The sequence below is a fragment of the Carassius carassius genome, chromosome 3 (assembly GCF_963082965.1).
Source record: "Carassius carassius chromosome 3, fCarCar2.1, whole genome shotgun sequence".
NCBI lineage: Eukaryota > Metazoa > Chordata > Actinopteri > Cypriniformes > Cyprinidae > Carassius > Carassius carassius.
The window spans coordinates 15,989,805-16,013,211 of NC_081757.1; the positions used below are offsets into that span (position 1 = coordinate 15,989,805).

The 23,407-nt window shown below is 37.7% G+C and overlaps 2 protein-coding genes across 9 annotated transcripts in view; both read right to left on the minus strand.

Moving 5' to 3' along the window:
* The window catches only part of pias1a (protein inhibitor of activated STAT, 1a), a 37,779-nt gene extending 27,918 nt beyond the window's left edge, over positions 1-9,861 (minus strand). Inside the window, exon 1 of the mRNA XM_059530985.1 lies at positions 9,771-9,861. Coding sequence (XP_059386968.1) covers positions 9,771-9,794 — 24 coding nt within the window. The 5' untranslated portion in view covers positions 9,795-9,861. The remainder of the gene's footprint in view (positions 1-9,770) is intronic.
* A 1,073-nt stretch (positions 9,862-10,934) lies between these two features.
* Positions 10,935-17,983, minus strand: skor1a (SKI family transcriptional corepressor 1a). 8 transcript variants are annotated; one of them, XM_059530972.1, is made up of 9 exons: positions 17,479-17,983; positions 14,664-16,374; positions 13,941-14,031; positions 13,610-13,702; positions 13,416-13,484; positions 12,770-12,844; positions 12,596-12,659; positions 12,348-12,413; positions 10,935-12,003 (listed from the first exon to the last, which is right to left on the minus strand). In XM_059530972.1, the coding sequence occupies exons 2-8, from the start codon at positions 16,362-16,364 to the stop codon at positions 12,350-12,352; spliced, it is 2,157 nt and encodes a 718-aa protein (XP_059386955.1). In that variant the 5' UTR covers positions 16,365-16,374; positions 17,479-17,983; the 3' UTR covers positions 10,935-12,003; positions 12,348-12,349. The 8 variants fall into 8 exon arrangements, with proteins under 8 accessions (XP_059386955.1, XP_059386946.1, XP_059386897.1 ...); XM_059530963.1 differs by having other exon boundaries at positions 10,935-12,006; XM_059530914.1 differs by having other exon boundaries at positions 10,936-12,003; positions 12,596-12,670.
* Between the last annotated feature and the right edge of the window lie 5,424 nt (positions 17,984-23,407).

Below are 23,407 nucleotides of genomic sequence, written 5' to 3' on the forward strand. Positions count from 1 at the left end.
GGCCGGGTGAAACAGTATGCTATTTTTATTTACCCGCCACGGTGGCAGGTAGGTGAAGCGAGTTTACCCGCCACAACACAAAATCACCCGCATTTGGCTGGTGGCGGGTGCTAATTTCCATCCCTGGTTCAGAGTATATAATTGTGCAATGGGTGGTGCTGTCCTGCTATTTAAAATGTGCTGGGATGGTCAGTTGAGCAATAAGACATTGAGAAACATCCTGTCATCATTTACTCACAGTCATGTAATTCCAAACCTATTCAGAAGTAAAAAATGGTAAAATATAATGTTAGTCAATAGGGTCCAGTGTTGTTTTAGACTCCATTGGCTTTCACTATATGTACCTAAAAGAAAAAACAGTTAAAATGATGTTTCAAAATACCTTCTGGTGTTTCAGTCAAAAAAACATTATACAGGTTTGGAATGCAATGAAGGTGAATGTATGACAGAATTTGGAATTTTGGATTGAACTTTCAGTTTAACCATTTGCATTTGGAACCTACAATATTCTTAAGTAATGTCTGTTTGCATTCTTTCCTGTGTAAATATATATTAGCTTCTCCTTTTGACAAGATATTACTTGAGAATTAACCAGACAATAAAAAGCTAACAATGCACTGATTAACAACTCAATCCCTCTGCTGCAAACAAGAACAAATCAGAGCAGATGCTCTTACAACCAGGAGCCTGCCAGACATTCCTGAATAAAACACATGATGCATTTCTGCCTTAAAATAAGGAGAGGAGAGCAGAGAGGTTGGTTCAGGAAGAAAAAGAGAATGACAGTGGGCATGAGAGAGAGAGAGAGAGAGAGAGAGAGAGAGAGAGATGGGGGAAGGGCAGAGACATGAGCTGCTCGGCTTCCAAGACAAATGAAATTGAACACACACTCAAACACACACACATGCACACAGAGACGGCTCCAGTAAAAATACTCAGCAGGCATAATGCTGTTTGAAAGCAGAGTCTGCCGACAAAGGTGCAGTGACTGCAGCTTACAAGAACGACTCTAATTTCCCCCTATAATGACCCATAACAACCCAATCAGTCATTAATTCACTTACTGATCTATCATATTCCAACAACTGTCTGGAACAAATAAAGAAAAGACAATCAATAACTGAGCTGTTCAGGTGAAGGGATGGAGAAATCAGAACTAAAAGTGATGCAGACATTCATTTACGGACAAATCATTCGGTCTGGTGAACACACTCAGAAAAAGGGGTAGTAAAAAAAAGCAGGTGAAATACTGCAGACCAGCCATGAACATCTCACACAACAACACACTGACAGCACAGGAGATTCACACAGCATGTGTGTGTTGTGTGTGTGTGTGTGTGTGTGTGTGTGTGTGTGTGTGTGTGTGTGTGTGTGTGTGTGTGTGAAACAAAATGAGAGATGTATGATTGAGCTCATGAGTCTGAATAGCTTGACTGAAAGGGAAAAAAGAGAAAGAGAGAGAGAGGGATGGAGGCTATGACCATGAGCACGCACACAGCATCTGTCAAATGCTTCGCATGTCTGTCAGTTCTCTTTCTGAGAAACACTTGCTTTTTCACATGTCCAGGGTGTCAAAGTAGTAACTTGTTTTAACTATCAAATAATGGAAAAATGAGAGAACTGAAGACACTGTGAAAGAAATAATAATAATAATAATTCAGATCCAATCATAATAAAGGAGTTAGCTGTGGTTAAATTACATTCCAGGAATTGGATATCATTGGGTGTGAAGCATCGTGACACACTGTGAAGCATTTTGCAGAACCACACTGAACCTGAAACTGATGCATTCATATATAAACAGACAGCAGGATGTTTAACACATAGTGTCTATTCTGTACATTTAACCACATTTTGATGTTGTTTGAACTGGAGGTCATGTGTGTACAAGACCTGCTGTCACCACAGCTCAGACAATTCACAACGTTGTTTGAAAATCCTTTTGAGACCCTTCAGTTCATATAATTTAACACCACATGACATTTGCAGTATTAAGCATAGAAAACCATGATAAAAATGAGCTTAAAATGCAGAATTCACCAAACACCTTAGTGAGCAGCCAAGTGTATACCTGCATGATATTCATGTTTTGTTCATATGAATTTTATTCCTCTGACTTTTCTCACCAAGTGAACCGCCCACATACCTCCCTCCTACACTCAACCCCCTCTCCCTCATCACAGCCCGGAGGCTCTAATGTTTTATCCCACAGCCATTTACAACCAACTAATACAGCACAAATTCACACACACCAAATCCCAGAGGTCAGAAAGTAAAGCTCGCCAGTTACACCAGTGTGAAGTCAACATCAGATATGGCCACCCTGGTAAATTTTTCCCACACAAACTATCATACGAGTTTCAAAGTGATTCAACACCACCACCACTCTTAACCCACAGAGCGGAGAAACGAAGAGGTGTGCTTGATGTCTCCATAATCAGTCAGCTTTATTTAAATAGAATAAACCGCTATGAATAGGAAGAGTGCTAAAAATATTTCTGCAAAGCTAGCTCATTCTTTCCAATCATAGACCATTCCAATCACCTGATATGGCCCGACAAAGTGGACTTAACAGGGTATCTTGCCATTTCATGAAAGACTTCAAATCGTATGGAATATGGAATATGACCATCTAGAGAAGGGCTTATTAAACAGGTGCACATTAGTGAAGGTCTGTGTAATATTACACAAACAGCACAAAGGTTACGACTGCTCAGCGTACAAAAAAACTCTAAATAAATTATTTACTTATCTAATGCAAATTTATGGGTTTATGTTTTTTTCTCGGGGCAACAGAAAGGATACTTCTCATTTCTTCTGAAAAACATTCAAACGATTTTTTTCTTTTTTGCAGCATACATAAGCGTGTATGTATATTTCGGCTTCTGCTGTTCAGGGTAAATCTGTGCCAGGTACATGCTCTAATTCCACTTGATGTGGGTGATCCAGCCAAATATTCTTCAAGGTCATGCAGATTTATACTTATTAAAAACAGAAAGGAGAACATACAATGCCAAATACACCAGCACAAAACCTGAAGGTGTTTTGGTGTTTCTCCACTGCTGAAACAGAGAAGTGTTTTTCAGGCTCAGGTGTAACGCGTGATAATTAAAGCATTTGTGTAGGTGCGTTTGCGGTCTGTCTTTGGGGCTCAGGTGCACATGAGCCTGTGATGAAGATCATCTTTCCTGAAGTGTAATTTCAGAGGATGAAGGTGACTCAGAGACAGAATCCCTCCATCTTTTCACATGCCTGTCTGTCTGATGCTGCGACTGACAGCCAACAAACAGTTGAGGGGTTACAAACACACACACACACCTACCCCCAATTTCACTTGCATGCACACTCACTCTCCCTCTCTAGCCCAGAACACAATTAGTGCCAGCTTTTCCTCCAACTCTAACTCTAACTCTAACTCTCTCTCTCTCTCTCCCGCCCCTCCCCCACCATCTCCAGCCCTGCAGCTCACTGGCGGAAGATCAACTCTCTCTCACATACCTCAGTGCTTTGTGTTTCACCAACACAGCTCCAGCGACGAGCGCGCGCACACACACACACACACACACACACACACATCCATGTAACAATATTATCATAGCATGATCTAAAGGCTCCAGATATGGCAGCAGTAAATAGCAAAGTCCCCAGCAGAGTCACTAAACTATCTACTAAATGGTGTGCTACTCAATGGAGCTCATTCACAAAAGAAGGGGCAGTTGACTAAACACGCATATAGACCAAAAATTAGGAAAAAATAAGCCTGAATTCACAAAAATGGACTGGTACAATTTTAGTAGCTATGTCTAAACTAATTTTATATTTTGAAGAGTTATTTTTCTTTCATTTTCATATATTTACTGTAATTATTGAAAATGTGCCTTTAGAAGTGAAGATAAAAGCTTTTGTTTTTCCAACATTTATAATTTGTCATCTAGACAGAATTACTTGGTCCATGAGTAGTGATTGGTTTCATTAAACAGAGAAAAAAATAAAAATTAGCTACAAAAACTTTGCACTTTCTTTACTCGCATAACAAAACTAAACTAAACTTTTACAAAATGCGCTCAAAACGGAGAACAAAAATAGAAATGTTGTATGCATTGACGATAAAGCTTGTAGATTCTACATTAATAGTTTTATCAATACTGTGGTATCGCGATAGCAAAACTGTCTCGATATCATCGTGGTCACATGACGATATGAAACAATATGTCTTCTGGGCAAACTTTTTTGAAATATATTTAAATTTATTATTCTAACATAAAAGGTGTCTTTAATGTGTTTTGGGCCATTATGCTTTGGCACAGTATGTGTCAAACGAACTCAAACCTGAAAGCACTATATGGCTTAATTCCTTCAAGTCTATTTTCGCTGCATGTTTCAAAGCAAAGGATGCACTGTGTTAAGGCGATCAGCTCGCGCGCGATCCAGTGTTTTCCGCGCCTCAGAACGGCTCTGTTCACAATGCAGTGAACTCGTTTATTGCATGTGCTGTGAGTTTAGCACACATTTGGGAATGCAACAGCCACCAGTTATGCTTTATTTTCACAGCAGATGATTACAGCATTAGATTTGTAGTGAGACACATTTTTGTAAGCATGTTTTACTGAAGCTGGAGTTTTCTATCAGGATAAAAGGATAAAAGCTCTACTGCAGTTTCCAGCGTTGTTTACGTTCAGTAGACAGTTCGCGAATACTGATCGTAAACAATGCTGATTACGTTGATTATGTTCTGGGGTACTCTCTCCAAAATGGTGGAAAATGGTAACTCAGGGAGAAGAACTGTTGAATAATTTATGTAACCCTATAATAAATAATTTATGTTATTATCGTTTTCTTTGCACACAAAAAGTATTCGTGTAGCTTCATAAAATACGGTTGAACCCCTAATGTCACATAGACTATTTTTCCAATGACCTTGCTACGTGAATTGATCATGGCAATATCCTTCCTGTCTATGAACGAAGGTATTTTGGGTTTGGAATGACAGGAGTGTGAGTAATTAATGACAGAATTTTAATTTTTAGGTGAACTATCCCTTTATAAGTCCACTAGTGCAGTATGAATTGCTGACAGCTGGTTTAAATGTAACGTTGCTGCAGTCTAAATTCAAAATATCTCTTTCAAGTGTAGAAACTAGAAAATAAGTTTTGTAATTTCCATACTGTAGTGTAAAGCAAAAATAATATAATATTTTCATTTATTTTACAGTGCAACTCTTTTACAATACATGTCTTTCTGTTATATGAATATTGAGTAAAAATATTATAAAATTGTTGTTATAGTTATTATTATATTCTAATTAGTTTGGCTTCCTAAAACGCAGAGTGAATGTAATTTAGACTAAGACAGTACACCACAAATAAAAAGAGGTTTGAGTCCCCTTTAAAGTTCAATTCACTGACTTTTTTCTGACATAAAAGTTTTTTTATATATCTATATATCACAATAAATATTATACCGTGTGGACTTTATATTGATATATTATTGTATCATGAGAGTTTTATATAATGACATCCTTAGTAGATTCAGAAACTGATAAAAAGGTGAACTAGCCTAACACTAGCCTACTGTTAATAGGTCAAAAGGACACTATTATCAACCAGCATCAAAATTTGGCCAAGTCAAATAATCCGTCTGTTTAATACATCAGTCATCAGTTTGGTTTTAAACACTTCCAAATAATTTGTTTTAAACAGGAGAAGGGAGCAGGTGGCCTTGAACATTTGCCAGAGAGGAGGCTTGCCGTTAATCACTTACCATTTGCAAGCTCAAAAACAGGCTAACATGTAAAACCAAGGACACGACAGCTTTCTGAGCCCACCTGGCATTATTTTGCATATGTGTTGATGAACTTTCCTGATGCAGGAATGTCATTGTGTAATCTCTTCATAAAGAGTCGGCTCTATCACACTCAAACTGTATCTCAAACAACAACTTTTCTTTCTACAGGGTCCAAGACATTCAGATCTTAAGGTGTCCCTTCTCTTCATGCTCTAATGCCTGGACATACCCAGACTACAGAGGACTTTCTGCAGGAAACACAATGAAAAATTCAGACCAGACTTCAGAGCATAACATGAATCCAAAACACTAGCAAACCAGAGACCAAAGCACACTTAAGCCTTATTTCCTGGAAGAGAAAGTCATCGTTGTTCCTGTGTTTACACAGAAAAACATATTAAATTATATTTATCACCAAATGCATTTCCAAACCACTATATAATGCCAAAACACTGAATATAGTTTCATAGAGGAATAAGCGCACTTTAAGATTTATCATGTGATTGGCATGGACATACACATGCCTTAAAGTCATGATGAGCAAGAGATCTTTTTTTCTGTATTGTAATATAAATCTGAGTGTAACAAATCATCAGAAGAAGAGAACAAAAAGAGTCAGACTTGGTTCTATAAATCAGTTGTTGATTGGATTTTGACATGTGGCCATTGAATTAAAAAATGAATAGGAGCTTGTAGTCAGTTGTGGAGGCATGGGGTTTAAACTGTCCGATATGTCACCATGTCTCATTCATCTCTTTTGATTAAATATATAAAAACAGGGCCTACAACACCCTCAATTACAAACAAATCATAGAGTGAGCGAGAGAACGAGAGCTTCTCCTCTTTCTTCAGTCAGCCTGGAATTGCAACACTGTCTCTTGGCAGCTTCAAAAACATAAAATCTAATTTGTTGACCACGTGGAGCTCATTGTGTTTTAAATCTAAACCTCATTCATGTATAATGCTGTGATGTAGTGTGAAGTATGCTGAGAGGACACATGGAGACTTTAATAGATGATTAAGATTATAGTCCTTGTCCAAACAGAGCAAGAATGCTGAACCGTCTACACATATTTATAAGCCATAATAGCAGCAAATGACCCCAGTTCAGTAGGATGATTCCAAAAAGTTCTGGAAGAAATTCCTCTATTCTACTATTTGTTTTTGTGCTGCATTATGTGAGAGAATGTGCATTATGAGCTAAACCCCCAGGAAATTGGTACAGGAGCTAGAGCCAGGTAAGAGAACATCTGCTGAAGGGAGATATAAAACACACACACACACAACCACAATCCCCACTTTAATCACCTCTCAGTTGATGGAGGCTATTTGTGTGGCTGGAGATAGCTGGCTAAAGCCTGAGAGAGGGAATGAGTACATCAGTATAAGCATGTGTGTGTGTTTAAATAGATCTCATCAATTGCACAAAATAATGAAATGAGGAATGCGTGTACACTCAAATTATTTTTTTCTTTGTGCTAACAAACAGCAACATCCATTCAATAAAACATCTGGGCCTACACTGATTTTTCCTAGTGCAGGTAACAAAATGACCATTTAAATCAATCATGCATGGTTCAAAAACAGCTTAGGTTACATCATCTCTTACCTAAACACCATTATATAAATCAACACCAGATATGAATATATGACAAGACAAATATCCATGCTCCTCTGGGAATCACATCACTGCAACTGAAAACGTAAAGAAGTATAAATAAATAAGAGGTGTAATAATAAATAAATAAGTAATCTGATCCATTAATTACATTTCCCTTCTGGAATCAATAAAGTTCTTAAAGTTTTAGTTGCAATTAAAATTTCTTTAAAAACAACAACAACAGTGATCTGCTGAATTCATAGACTCAGCACAGTGTATGGAAATTGTGAGAAAATTAACCACAAAATTAATCTTGAGGAAGTGTTCCACAACAGGACAAAGCAATATTGATGATTCACCTTTAAGCTTAAAGAATGAAGATTCTGGAACTCATTATTAAACTGAATGTTTTAATCAGATGTGTTTCTAGCCTTTCATCAGTACGAGGCCTCCATCAACAACAACAACAAAAAAAAGTGTAATATTTTTTGGGATACTGTTATGGATATATTATATAAATTGGCTTTGCAGTACAAAGTCGAGCTGCTTCATTGCAGACAAATGATAAAATACATTTGCAGGGTTTGTGTCTAATTTATTGTTGTATAGTCAGTATCTAATAATTTTATAGAAATATGACAGAAAGAGTTTGCTATGGAATTATTTTATACCTGAAGCTCACGTAGCACTGAGATTCCAGTGAAAATACACAAGTAGTTTACATGCAAAGAGTCCACTGTGTTTACCAAGAACACATGAGTCTTCACATCACAAGCCCTTGAGCCCTCGAACCGATGCATATCAGTCCAGTAAGCAACGTGTGGGCAAGTCTATCTCTCTTATCCACACTACCCACACCTTCTGCCATCGAACTAACAGTCATTCCAAGCCAAAGTAACATTTTGTAAGTTGCTGATTACTGCCTTTAACGTAACTGTTAAATATTTCTGCAAGCAAAGTGGTTGCTTAATAGAGGTGGTGTAAAATATCAGGTTAGATGCCAAATCTAATTATGGCTTTTCTTTCTGCACTGGTGGACCTGCCAAAGACATGGTTCAAGGGCAAACAATACGTCTATATGTAAGAAACGAGTAATAAAAACAAAACAAGAACAAAGGACTACATTTTATGGAAAGCAATATACAAGAAGAAACTTTGCATGAGCATAAATAAGAGAGCATCACTCAAATAAAAAAATAAAAAAAACAAAGACATTTATTTAAAACAGTATGAACTTCTTTCAGTCCTGCTGTCAACTCTCTATCATGACACTGAGGCTTTCAAATTCCACAGACACTACAGTCCATAGACATAGACACAAAAATAAAAAAGCCTTATCAGCTTGAAAAATAAATAAATAAATAAAAATACTGCTTAAGCATGTTGTCGATCAGTATTTTCCATTCTTATACAATTATGAATGTCAGCTCACATACCCTAACTGAAATTCAACAACATCAGAACATCACAGTCATCCAACACCTGTTATTAGCACACTACATTACACTTAAAGGGTTAGTTAACAAAAAATGAATATTGCTCCAAAACGGTATGACTTACTGTTTTTTGTGAAACAAAAGATGAAGCATGATAGGCTCAGTCACCATTCACTTTCAGTTTTCCCCTCATGCAATAAGCAAACGGTGACTGGTGCTGTCACATAAGTTTTAACATCTTTAGTGAACTGACACTTTAACTAACAGCAATGTACTTTTACAATAATTGGAATAATATTTTTTTTTATTTTAAGAAAAGCTTTTTCATCCTTCTATGAGCCGAAGGATGTCCATTGGTCTTTTAGCATAGGGCTGGTGAGCTTAAACGTTCCGTCTAAGTGAAGACATCGGCCTGAAGTTTGGAGATCAGCTGCAATAATAAGTTGCTATCTACAGAAATTTGAGTGACGGTGCTCGTGCACTTCCACTCACTTGATTGACAGCTCGTCAACAGCGCTCGCGCCCTGCACGCGAAGCGATGGAGCTTTCTGGCAAATCCACAAGTACAGGCGACTACATCACACACAAACCATCAAAAATACACGGTCTCCTAACAGCATATTTCAAAACAGCCCGAGTCTGAGACTGCTTTTTCTGCAAACACTCTTAACGCGAGTTTTTAGGGAGAAAGAGTTAAAGTTAGTAATTCCCCTGAGCCTGAGGAGAGCGCTGGTCAGACAGCTCCCTCTACATCAACAATAACACGCTGGACGCTTTCTACAACACCTCCACTGCAAAACCATCTCTCGTGCAACTTTAGACATAAGAACAGAGGTCAAATCCATTTTAACGGCCTCTTAATACAGCAGGTTAGTAGTACGCGTACTTCTAACGGTACAATAAGATCTCCCTGCACACTATCCGACTGGAAATTGAGGGCAGCGTTTTACCTTTAGTTCCGCACTCTCCGCCATCTTGTGACTGCTAGCGCAGGCGAGACGCGATCGGGTCACGTGGTGTGCACGCGCAGCTCGTTGCCGGCGTAACCGTTCACACGTTTTCTAACAGTAGTGACCGAAATGTTGCTCTACGGTTTCGAGAGGAAAGCCTGTATGTTTTGGAAAAGTTAATATGGTTACTGCCCCAAAAACAGGGGCGTCACTAGAGACTCATGGATAGGAAGGCTAAGTCTGTTTTAGCGCGTCTGAGCACACTTGCACAGGATTTTTAAAGCTCCCAAAAGTTAATTCATTCAATTTAGTATGACAACGGGTTTCAAATCTATTAAAATAATGTTGTTTTGGCTCATAATTAACTAAAAGTATTCAGTCTAAGTGCTTCAGTTTTGTTTGACACTCTTCTACATTTTTTTAAAATCCAAATAAATAGCTACACTCTGTCCACATCCGTCCAATTAAAAGAACAAAACTGCTGTAGAATCCAAATTACCTGTATTTTATTTTAAATCTTGCGGCTAAAACATCGAGAAGAAGATCGTTTTTAATGTTACTGGATTTACAGAAGTGTTATGACCCCCTAAATATCGCAATCGTAAAATGAATGAACGAATGCATGAATGAATGAATGAATTGGCGCAAAATGTCATAGTTCTGTAACGTAAAAAACTTATATATATTAATAAATAACCTTTTAATATACCATACAAAATACGTTATTTTACTTAGGCCTATTAAGAATTCTAAATGACAATGGTTTAATCATCACTAATTATTACAAAATATTTTCTGAAATATTTTTGTACTGTATTTTGTTTTTTGGAATTTCCATGCCCCCCGCCAGGTACTGAGTGTGTGCACGTGCCAGACATGGTCTAAATAAGCGTGTGATCAAACAGAATAGACTGTCCGCAGTTACGAACATTTCTGTCGCTGAATAAGCACATCGGCAATGTGCAATGTCTGATTTTACCACTAGATGGCAGTGTTGTATTGTACAACAGTAATAGACGCCAAAACTCATTTTCGGGTTCGTGCGTTTATATCGTGCGAAATATAGGCTAGACCGATTTCGTGAAAAGGGGTCGACACACTTTAATAAGAAAATATTATTGTTTAATTTAGACTAGCCTATATATTTAGGCTATTTGTCTGTAGGATAGCCTACAGCAAGATAATGATCCGGGCGTTATTATTATCACGCAAATGTTTTCCAGGTAAGATAAATACAGTTTCTGGATTTAGAATTCGTGTCTTAAAATAGAAATTTAATCTGTGATCATTAAAAAGTAGCCTATGTTCGAAACATTTTGTGACGGAGATATTTTGAATTTACGAGTCAATACTTGTGGCTTTGATTGAACTTTTATTGAAGGATGAGACTAGAGATAATATTCTTTTTTTTTTTAAAAGAGAGAGAGAGAGAGAGAGAGAGAGAGAGAGAGAGAGAGACACTCCAGGGGTCTTATGACATTTAGTTTGAGCACTTTCATGTGGAATATCAACTTTTGTGGTATTCTCAATTGTTTATTTGGAAAATATGGGTTAAGTGCTTGTTCAAACTTGTGTTTGCTGTACATTAATATGAAGTACAGCTGATTTTCAATCACTTTTGGGTTGATTCATTTTGGATAGATGGGTCTGAAATGTTGCTTATTTAAAGTGCTTAAAACACAATTAATTTGGGAGAGCACATCAGTGAATTCATTTAGAGAAAAACAAATACATGTAAAAACACATAAATACATAAATAATAAGAATAATAATCAACAATTCCAGTTTATGAAATTTCACATTATAGTGTTCATTGCACATTGCCACATATTATGTATTTGTATTGTTTTAAAAAAAAAATCAAACTATTTACACAATTAACAGCACAATTATAAGAATGTTTCTCGTCATCCTCTGGCTTGTTTTACAGTTTTCATAAAGTAATCCTAGATACTTTCATTCGCAGTGGAATGTTCAGATGCCAGTGAATAGCCTACTTGGGATGGATAGTGATTCAGCAGTCCTCAGGCCTCAGTGCTCGGTGTGCGTAACTTGAACCTCTCAGACAGAGTGTAAGTCGAGAATTCCTTTAGGGGAGGTTTACAGATGTCACTGGGATCCTGGGATGCAGCTTTAAGTTAAGGTGGCAAGAGGGGTGGCTTGAATGTGCAGGTCCCTGTGCAGTGGCGTGGAGTGAGCATTTTGCAGGAGAAATGGTGAAGAGCGTCGTGAGCTTCTAGGGAAAAGGTCGATTTAGTTCCAAGAACCAGAGCACAAGGGAAATCTACAGCTAAACCTATAGAATTCTTTACTGAGTCATGCAACTTTCTCCAAATGGCACAGTGACACACAATGATACGCCATACTGGATGTCCAGTGAATGAAGATTAGATCAAACTCCTTTCTAATCAGCACTACTTTACAATTAGCCAAATGCACATTTTGACGTTTCAGTGCTTTTTAAGTACATCCATTTGTTTAAAAAAAAAAAGTAGCACTTGCATATTTCTTTTGTAATTCTTTTAGAATAATGTAACAAAAAACGTTTATGGTTGATAGTGTATGTCTCTTAATTACCTTTAAGCTTCTGCTGAATTGCATAACGAGCCTTTCTCTCCTGATCCAACTCGTTGCACAATGTGTCTAAATAAAATAAAAATAAAAAAATTCATAAATCATTCGGCGCGGGTCACAAACATTAAATGTTTTTAGAATCCCTGTGACCTAATATTTCCTTTAATTATTCTGTCTGTCTGAAAATATATGCAAGTGTTACTTTTTCGAAGCTGTCCATTTTTCTTTCATTAGTGCAGAATATGTTTTACCTCGTACAATCTGCAGCTGCTGGACCATCTCCTCTCGATAAGACAGTTCCCTCTTCATTTGATCCTGAAAATGATCTGTTAGAGTCAACAGGTGTTATATTAACTTAAGTTATAAATAAAAGAAATGATATAGCAAATTCAAGCATGGTGTGAATATATCCATCTCTTAATTACCTTTCAAACTTTGAAATTCCCGTTCCAGTTTTTTTCTTAGCTCCACTTGCTCCAAGAGCTGCTTTTGGAGCTCCTCTGTGGAAACCGAAAGAAATCACATCATTTATCACATCACTGTGACTTTTAATCACCACACATATCCCAATAGCTTTTGAGTAAGCTACAGTCTTTCAGAGAATTATTTTACAAATTTTCTTTTTTTTTTTGTATCATGTATTTCACTCTCTGTTTGGTTTTCTTGTCTAATGGCGCTATTTAGGTTACTAAGGCTAAACACACGGTCCCCGTGTTCTCAAGCATGACATTGCAAAATAATTAGGACAGTTGCCTGAGGGGTGTGTGGAAAACGAGCCTGCAATGTGGATCGTCTGCAGTTCAAGGACAATTCTCAGTTAGCCTATACACAATTGCGTAGTGATCACACGGATTTTTAAATGCATAATGCGTGTAAAATAGAGAAACATTGCACACAAAGAGCTATTTCCCTTTAAAACAGACTTACATCTTCTTCTTGTGGCTGCCTCTGTTTTGTAATTTGTCTCGTTATTTTGTGTATAAACTGTTATTTCAACACCCTAACACATTTGCTTAGCTGACAATGGAATAACACTGCTCAGAATTGACAATAAAATATCCAAATAATTACCTTTCGCCATATTCTCGATGTCTTTCTCGAAATTGAATCTGTTATCAGTATTTCTCAATGTAGCGTCGCCTGCCACAAAATAATGAAGAAATGTTTTATCACACTGCATCAAAAAAGTATTTATTTAATATAAATGTATAATGGTGTTTTAAAACACACATAAGAACAGGACATTATTTTTAATTGCTACTCACGTGGGGTCTCTTTGCTAACACTGATATGATCCGAACAGGATTTCTGTGATTCACATTCGTCGTCAGTAGGGCTGTTGTTTGAAATGCGTGAATCTAAAGGAAAATAGTCTTGTTAGCAGGCCACGTATTCAGAAGTAAATAATTAAATCCTATCATTTCTTCTAAAATCGACTAAATAAAAGTTCTAAAAAAATAAAAAATTCTAAAGTATACGCTTAATAATAGGCTACTGATGCAATGTAAATTGGGGGACATTCTTCCCAGTCATCTCAATAGCAAAAATTGTCCAAATTTACCCAAATTCACTTATTTAAATGTTAAACTGTCTTACCGTTTGTTTCCGGTGCGCAGCGAGGAGGTTTAGGGGACGAGCAGGGCAGTGTGCTCGGAACAGATTCGCCCTCCTTTTCATGTGAGTACACCTGCAAAAATTAACCAAGCGTTTAAAAAATAATTGCAACCCCAATTATGCATTATTTTCTTCTTTTCTTACGCAACCATGCTTCAGAAAACAGTTTATACTACTTCTAATGATCTACGAATATTTGGCAACATCAAGCCAAATTACTCCTATTACAAGGTAAATTCGGTCAGATGGACTGACAAAGGAATAAATCGCACAGTATCCACAGGGGAGCCCTTACACAAAACGCACCAATAGCCCACGGGCGGCGGGAGAAATGACCATTCATTCTTAACATTTAATTTACTATAATTACGCGCCGCTGGGTTCTTTTATTAAGATCGTTATACCTTAACAAATAGAATATAAACGATCTGTATCCATAACAACATAAATTGCAAATTGTTCACAAATAGAAAACTGAATGTAGAGTCCATAGGCAATTATGCGTCATTACTTGCTATTAGAGCTGAAAGACTGCTGTATCAGGCAAGTGCTATTTTAAACAATGACTTTTTTAATACGGTCTGCCATTTTGTTGATTTAAAATAATTTGACAATAAGAGGGAGATATTTTATTTTACGTTTTAACACTGGATATAGATTCAAACAGTTACGGTGCTACCGAATATGACAGTTTGTGTGACTCACTTCGTAAGTAATGGCATCACTTTTCTTTGCCACCTGCTTGTTCTGCTTTTGATCAGGGGAGCTCCCGTCACTGAGAGTGGCTATCTGGTCATCATCCGGCTGCGGAGTTGGACTGTGTTCCCTAACGGGACTTTCTCGGTCGTCCACGGAAAGTTGTATAGACTCCTCGTCCTCCGGAATTCTGTGAGTCTCCACGTCGACATCCGGTTCTTCCCCGCTGTCCACACACGGAGAGGCGGATCTGTAGCTGGAGCTCTCACTCACAAAGTCTGGCGACAAATGTCCAGGATGAGCTCCGCTGTACGCGTCCCTGTTCCCGTAGAGCTTAGCTATGCTCTCTGCGTCTTTAACGACGGGTCTGAACGCAGAAATATAGCTCAGTTTTCTGGGGGTGCTGGGTTGACCCTCACTTGACCTGGCCTCGTCCCCAGACTTGTCCTCGTCGTTCCTGAGGGACTGCGAACTAGAACAGCGCTCGTTCTCGAACAGACTGTCTCTAGGTTTGTTTCCTCCCCGCTCACTTTCTGACATGTCTGTTTCGGTTTGCCGGCCGCCCAGGAGCTCCGTGTGGGGTTTTGGTTGTGCTGGTTGATAGGATGAGAGCGGCAGGCTGCCCGCGGTGGGCCAGAACATGGGGAACGATGGATAGATACCGTCCTTCGCACCTGGCCAAAACACGCCAGGTAAATTGGCCTTATTCTGCTCACCAACTCCATCGTCCTTCTTTTGACACAGTCCAAATGCTGGGAAACTATATGGATGCGGGAAGATGGGTGGCGGGATCTTCTGAAGCATGCCGAAACTCTTACTAGGCACGGGGATGACCGGGTAGTTACGCACGCTGCTGGTTAAGCTGAGGTTCCCACGGTCGTCATCGCAGCGCAAAGTTTTGTGAGGAATGTCAGAGGAAGCGGTCTGCGTGATGTTTCCGGAGGCCTGCTGTTTGAGCGGGGAGGACATATCTGATCCACTCCCTGGCATTGCGCGTTTCCGACTCCCGCCGTTAAACATGGCCTTGACGTCCTCCCACGCGTGACAAAGGTCATCAGACAAGCTTTTGTCGGTGAGTTTTAGATGGCGTCTCCATGAATTAAAATTGGCCGCGTCCGGCTGGGTGTATTTCGACTCAGGTGTGCGGTGCGAATGAAATATGAATTTGTTGGGTGAAAAATACATATTGCAGTAGGTGCACTTGATGCATTTCGCCCTGGAGCTGTTGTACCTCGCAGGTATGAAGCTCCCTCGGCAGCCCCAGGAGCACTCGTGGGAAACGTCGAATGCAAAATTCTCGGGTAATTTGGGAGGGTTGTGAGCGCCGAGGAAGGACTTGCAGAGGCGCTCGGCCTCGCGTTTGGTGATCATGCCGCAGCGGCGCGAGGAGATGGGCATTGCCCCCGCGCGCCTCAGGATCTCAAGCTGCACCGGCGTGCACTGCACACACGTTATTCCAAGCGCCACGCGTCTGTTGTGGATTTCGTTATAGCTGTAGTTCTTCAATAAAGTGTTGGAAATCTGCGCCAGGCACAGCCTCTCCTGACCATCGATGACCAAAGAGACGATGGGCACTCCGTACAGCACAGTCTCACTCACTTGATTTGGCTTCAGCGAGATGCTGCTGGAGTAAGGCTGCAGTTCTTGCTTTGAGTTGGGGGAAGAGCAAACATCTCGTCCCGTGGAAAGCTGACTGGGTATCGACTCCATTCCTGGAAGTCTGTGAAGAACGAGTCAGAAATGTTACATTGCATTTAGGTTCAAGAACTGTTTTTTTAATGCAACTTCTGAGAGATGATCTGGAATTATTAATGTGTGCTTTCTGTAGCCTCAAGCATTGTCCTAATATAAACACTTTTTTTATCATAAGAGGTATTACTATTACTGTGTTTTTTATTAGAATTTTAATATTATTTGATGTAGTTTTAATAGTATAGGTCTACAATAGTATAAAAGGCAAAATGAAAAAAGGCAGTATTTGGCAGCTATATTCTTTTTTTAAATGTCTCCTTTCTGTCTACAATTGTGTCTGTCATATTTTTATATTAAGTTTCATCCTCGATAAAATTACATGTGCAAAATAAGAAATTATATTTAAAAATGTCAATTTTTACAGTCATTTGAATAATTATTTTAGCATTATATTACAGACTATACTGTTAGTATTTTAAGTTAACACTTTACATTTTAAATGACAGCTTTAGGCCTGCTAATTAATATTTGCAAATAATACCTCGTTTTTTAGGTTGAGAATATTCCCGGCTCTAACGCTATCCCTAAAAGCTCGCATTCTCTGACCTGAGAGCCTGCATCAAATCGGCTCAGAAGCCGGAGCGATTTACTTAAAGGCCTCTTACGGCTCTAATACGCAAAGAGGCAGAAGGGAAGAATCTTTTAGCTACTCCAATGAGCTTAGCAACAAGGAAAAGAAGCAGTAAGCAGCTTTCTGTGTAATTACACAGCCTGTGTTGTTCGACTTTGATCTGTTAATAAAACTCTTATCATTTATAATTAAAACATTGCGCATGGAGCAGTTATATTTCAGTCCTACACATATATTCGTTTGCTATATGTACCCGTAGCCTAATCCTTACATCTTTACGATGCACAATTATTCTATAGATTTGTCATATTATTTTGCATCAAGTGATTTAGGTGCAATAAATTTTCTTTCGTAATAAAGTATCAGCATATTTTTTTAAACATTGGCCAGGCTAGCTTTTCTTCTAAAATAATTTTGACAATAATAAGCGCGTCAGTTCAAGAAAATACACTCGCTGATTATTATTTTGATATTAACTTGTTAATATAAAAATAAACTTACCTTTTTATCAGGAAACGAAGTCAGATGAGCGAGTGAGTTTGCGTCAAATTAACAGGCCTAAAACAAGGACAGAACGTCCGTCTGTAGTGCGTGATGAGAACTGCGAGGTTATATAGACTCTCTCCTCTCAAAAACACTTTAGAGTTTCCATTCCACTCAGCTCTCGTGCGTGGTGACGGGAGCGCGAGCCGAGTGACCACATGGCAATCCCGGAGCTCGTGCCTCTTCTTAATAGGTTGTGCGCGATCTGCTTGAAGAGAGGGAACGCCAAAAAGAATAAGAAGGCACACCCACCGAGATCAAATCCGATTCTGGTATTAACCGTTTGTTTCCACTACTCCAAAACAAAGATCACTGCCAATTTATAATTGAGCTCCTTCTACAGAAGATAGATAGATAGATAGATAGATAGATAGATAGATAGATAGATAGATAGATAGATAGATAGATAGATAGATAGATAGATAGATAGATAGATAGATAGATAGATAGATAGATATTATTAAATCAAGTAAGTTAGCGGTTTTGTGCGATTGCGCATGTAACTACAGGGAGACGAAGAACAATGAACAACGGTACTTTTGATGATTTGTAATTTCCCCCCACTGATATCATGTACACCTGCGTCTTATTGTTTTGGAATAATACGTTTCCTGTGAACTTAATGTTTATGTTTGAGTGACACGTCGGAAACCAACTAATATATCATTATGAATTTGCACTGAATATTTCCTGTAGGCTACATGTCCGCAGGGCATCTGAACTGCTATTAGAGGCTCGTGGTCATCGCATTTTACATCACGTCTCCCGGTGAATGATGCACATTTGTTAAACACACCAGGCAGTGAGAGCGGCTAGTGTGTACAAACAGTGATATATCAGAGCAACGGACTGAGGTAAGTGGTGCAACCTTATATGGCCGTATTAACTATTTAAAACCTGATCAATGACCTTCAGTTAACCCCACTAAGTCTTGACCTAAAGATATCAATATCGAACAGGGCAAAGTTGTGCGGTCCACTCTGAAATACGACAGTGGAAAATCGTCATTCTCTCGGAAATGTTTTGGCGATGTGTGCAGGCGTCACCAGCCACGCGTTTCAGTGCATGCGTCTCTCACTTAGGAAGACAGACGTTGGATTAAAAAAAATCACTGGAGTCTGTTTTAAACAAGCGAAATATCTGTCTTAAATTTTCCCATCCCATTTAATTATTACAGCAACCGTCTATTAGGCTAATAGACTAATAGGCTACCTCCCGTCATTCGCTGAGGTGTCAAAACAGACCTGATTAAACGGTAGTTAATTATATAACATGTTAACAATTACCCAGAATCAATTAGTTAATAATGTCCAAAAAATCCCTTAGAGCGATTATTCTTCTTGGCAGAGCCATTACATCAAAACTGCCTTCAAGCTAAACTGTGTTTTTCGTTAAGTGAACATGTATCTAGTATATGGATAGGCTGCATCATTGGGCATTTGACACAAGTAGACTAAAGTGATGAGTTTTTATATAAATTCTTCCAAAATGTTTGAGCAAAAAATAAGTAAATAAATAAATAAATTTTAAAAGAATAAAGCATACTTTAAGTATACGTTATGCTTTTTAAAATGTATTTATTTAGTATAATAAAACGATATAAATAAAATATCATACTTAGCTTATATCCTCAGAGTTGAAAACGAATGGGAAAGTTTAAAAATCTGTCGAGCGATGCTCAGTATGCCCTGTGACCAAGGGGCCAGCGGCTTAACCTAATTCAATATTAATAGGAAGGGAAACTTTAACCAGATCTGCCTGGACGTGTCTCCTTTCACAACTAAGAAGCTTCGTTCTGGCCCAACAATAATTACAATTTTATTCTGTAATTATTCCTTTCGTGTTAATTATTTAGAGCTCCGACTCAAAGCAGCATTGTGTTTATGGCGGGGAGACAGGGGCTCACGTGTCCTACAGGCGTGGATCCTCCCACGAGCAGGTACAGCTACACAACAGCCGTCTTTAAACAAGCTACCCTGCCATCATTTAGTCAGACCTTTGAGATTAATATACCTTATTGCACGTTCATCTACCACCTCGAAATACTGCAATCATTCTGACAAAAATGCATTTGTAGTCATTTAATGGTTGCATAGACTAAACTTATCACTATTAATTTGACTACCGTTTTGTGTTTAACTTGATGTTCTTGGTAACCTCTCTGACATGCTATTAAATAATCAATGATTGTTTTTACATAACGGTTGAATCAATACGATAAATATTGTGTTTCAGGACGACATATGCCATTATTGGCTCATTAATATACAAGCTATTATATTACACGAGCATGAGTAAACTAATTAAAGAAACTTTATATAGGCCAGTTGCTGACTGTGGAAGAAAGGATCGAGAAAACAAAACGTCTTCATTAAATAGTGCACTGTAGATGTTATTTTGCATACAATTAGGATTAAAAACATGTTCTTAAAATATAATTAGTTGCATCACACATAAAGTTGCAATAAAATGACTTTAATTTAGTTTAATATTTACTATGTAACCGCACAACTTGTCTCCTTTTATTTTGAATCTGTCAGTGACAAATGGTTCGGACAACAGAATAGGCTAAATAAATAAACCAACCAACCTGATTATAGTAGTCAGTAATATCGGAATGAGTCAGGCGGAAATATATTTAAGGCACTTAAAAATAAAAACAAAAATTGGTTAATGCCATCATCAGCTGACCTGCAGGACAGTTTGAACTGATGCCCTCTGGGTGTCGTTTTAGAGGACTAAAGACAATGGCAAGAGACCAGGCAAATCTATATTTTTTATGTCTTAATTTTTTATTTCGCATATTGGTCTGGGTTAATATTAAAATAACCAATTTTATTTAAACCACAGCATGTTGACGCGAATAATAATAAGATAATATAAAATGCCAACTTTTTTTTAAATATTTTATTTGACTAAGAAGCTCATTCTATTGCTGATGACAACAAAGACGGAAACCTTTTAGATTTAAACCAGTGTGTTTTAGAAAAATACGAGATGCTGTCCTGGAGGTCATTGCGAAGATTGGCACATAAATCAAAGGCAGACTAATTCACCAAGAGACGTTTAATAAACGCATCAGCTGAAAAGCAGTGTTCTACAGTCACCGTTATATCCGCTCAGTATAAAAGCGCGACCCCAATAAATTTCACTTTAGCGCGAGATCAATCTGCTTCTCTCATATTGATCTCTGTCGCCTTGACACCCCCGAGTCGCCTGCCGCAACCTTTTTGTTTCGAGTGAAAATAGCGTTTCGATTACTGTTTTATTAGGAAAAGATTGCTACAAGAGGTTCGCCATGGCCTGAAAATTAAGTGGTGACATTTTAATTACTAGACATTGATAAAGGAATCTCGCTAATGGCTGTGAACAGGTCTTTCAGTGCTCGTCCGGCCCTCGCGCTAATCAAACTGGACTGCAGGAGAAAGGTCGCATTAGAGCACTGGTATATGGGCCCCAACAGCTGAAGGAGGAGGAATACTGAGGGCCTTTACCTGCTGGGGCCCATAGACTGATGCTCTAATGAGACCTTTGGATTGGACTGTTGTTTGACCCTAAAATGCAAACGTGGTTCAATATGACTTACAGTTGATTGGTTATTTTTCCATCGACAAGGACTATTTATCAAATTAAAGATCCATATATCAAAAACAATTAACTTACTTTTTTTATTTAAACAAGGTCCAACAAAATGTGTGTATATATATATATATATATATATATATATATATATATATATATATATATATGCTTCCATCACCTTATATAAAATATATATAAAATGTGTGTGTGTGGATATTCATTATGCTTTTTGTATTGATCACCATAATGTTACTTCCGATGCACAGTGTTATTGTAAACATTAAGGTTGGATTGTGTAAGTGAACACTAACAGTGATCCGGTTCAATATGCTCTCATCTGGAGAGGAGAGTGACTCCGACCTCTGTATCAGATTCCTGTCCTCCCCATTGTAGTCATCCTGTACGCACCCCAACACTCTGAAAACGCTGGACCAAAACTGCATCCCATGACCACTAATGAATTATGTGTAATCAGATACCATCCTTTCAAACACACAAAGTTTAAACTATGTAATGCTAATCATCTGAGGGATAAGCCTAAACCTAATCCAGAGGAGTATCTTAAATGAATAGCGTCTTTTGAAGATGAAAGTAGGTTTATAATACCATATACTCAATTATTTATCTTATAAATAACTTTAGCAGGTCTCAGAATACAGACAGCTACATCTAAATACATTTACGCAAAGACTGCATGGTTAAATCCATACAGTCTTGTATTGTTGGATTTTATTACGAGAACATAACTCATATTGCATGCATGCTTTTGCTTTGGACCTAAATGATCCTGCAAATGGTTCAGGGAAGTGTGCTATATGAGCACCAGCATCACATATTGTCTTTACAAATAATTTAATCTAGTTTGGATTGTCTTGAGAATCATAGAAACATGAAATACAGACAAATGAATAAGATCTGAAAGGTTTTATTGGGAAAAATCACCGTTATGTGCAAACCTCAATTGCTTCAGGCAGTCACATCGTGGTTTTTTGTTCCTCATAGATTTAGTTTTGGCCAGTTGTCATTAAAGTGCCCCTATTATGGGTAATGAAAGGTTCATATTTTGGTTTTGGACGTTCCCAACATGTAAGGTCAAAAAACACTTTCACTGTCTTATAATAAGCATTTATCTTTACCTAACTTGGTCAACGACTCTCAAACGATTTGCTCAACGATTAATTTTCCCAAACTCAGTTACTGGGGAAAACGCAACACTGTAAAAAATGATTGATTTTAATAGTAAAAGACTGTAAAAATGCTATAGTAAAAATCTGTTAATTGGTTATCAGTAAGTTTCCATACTATAAACGGTGAATAACTGTGATTACATAAAATCTAATTTTACAGTAAAATACTGTCAAAATCACAGTTTTTGGAAGTGAAAAAGAAAAAGCAATTGTATAATTTACAGTAAAAAAACGTAAATTGACACTCCCAGTGTTTTGTTTTTGTGTTTATGTTTTCCTTTTTAGTATTTTTCTTATCAGTTGTGTACATTAAGGTTTTATCTTACATCTAAAGTTGTCAAATGAATGTTTATTGCATTATTTCAGTATCATGTGTGATATCCTGATGGTGTTTAGTGTTTCTTTGAAAAACACTGTGCACCTATATATATATATATATATATATATATATATATATATATATATATATATATATATATATATATATATATCCCTTCTCAGCTTGTGGAAGAGCTGTTTGTGATGAGCTTTGATTCATCTTGTGACTTTCTCATCACCACCTTTTTTTGGTGGTTATCAGTATTACAATGGTTCAAAACAGATATTAGTACTTTAATATGCTTGTTTATTAACATTACATCAGTTAATTAAATACGTTTTTTTTATTGTGAATTTAAGTTAAGTCTGTAAAACCTAAAATGTTGCTACCATATTTATCACGATGAAGTTCTGGCAACCACCGCTGCCAGTATTTTACCGTAAATGTCACAGATTTTTTTTTACAATGTATTTTTACCGCTCCAAAAGCAGCACCTAGTGGCAAAGAATGAATTAGCATTTTCATTCAGACCAAAGGAAAAGACCAACAAGTGGGCGGACAATATGCTAATGTTTCATGTTGACGTCAACTGCTTGGGATTCGTTTTAAAAACAACTTGTTTCAATGATTCAGAGTCGACTCTTTCTTTTGAGAGACAATGACTTTATACATGGTGTACTTTCAGTTTTAAAACTTTGCAGGATGTCTTCATTCACTTGAAACCTTGAGAGCTGTGTTACTGCATGAAAGGTAATTTTCAAAAATCCATAATAGGGGCACTTTTAAATTTAAGAAATTA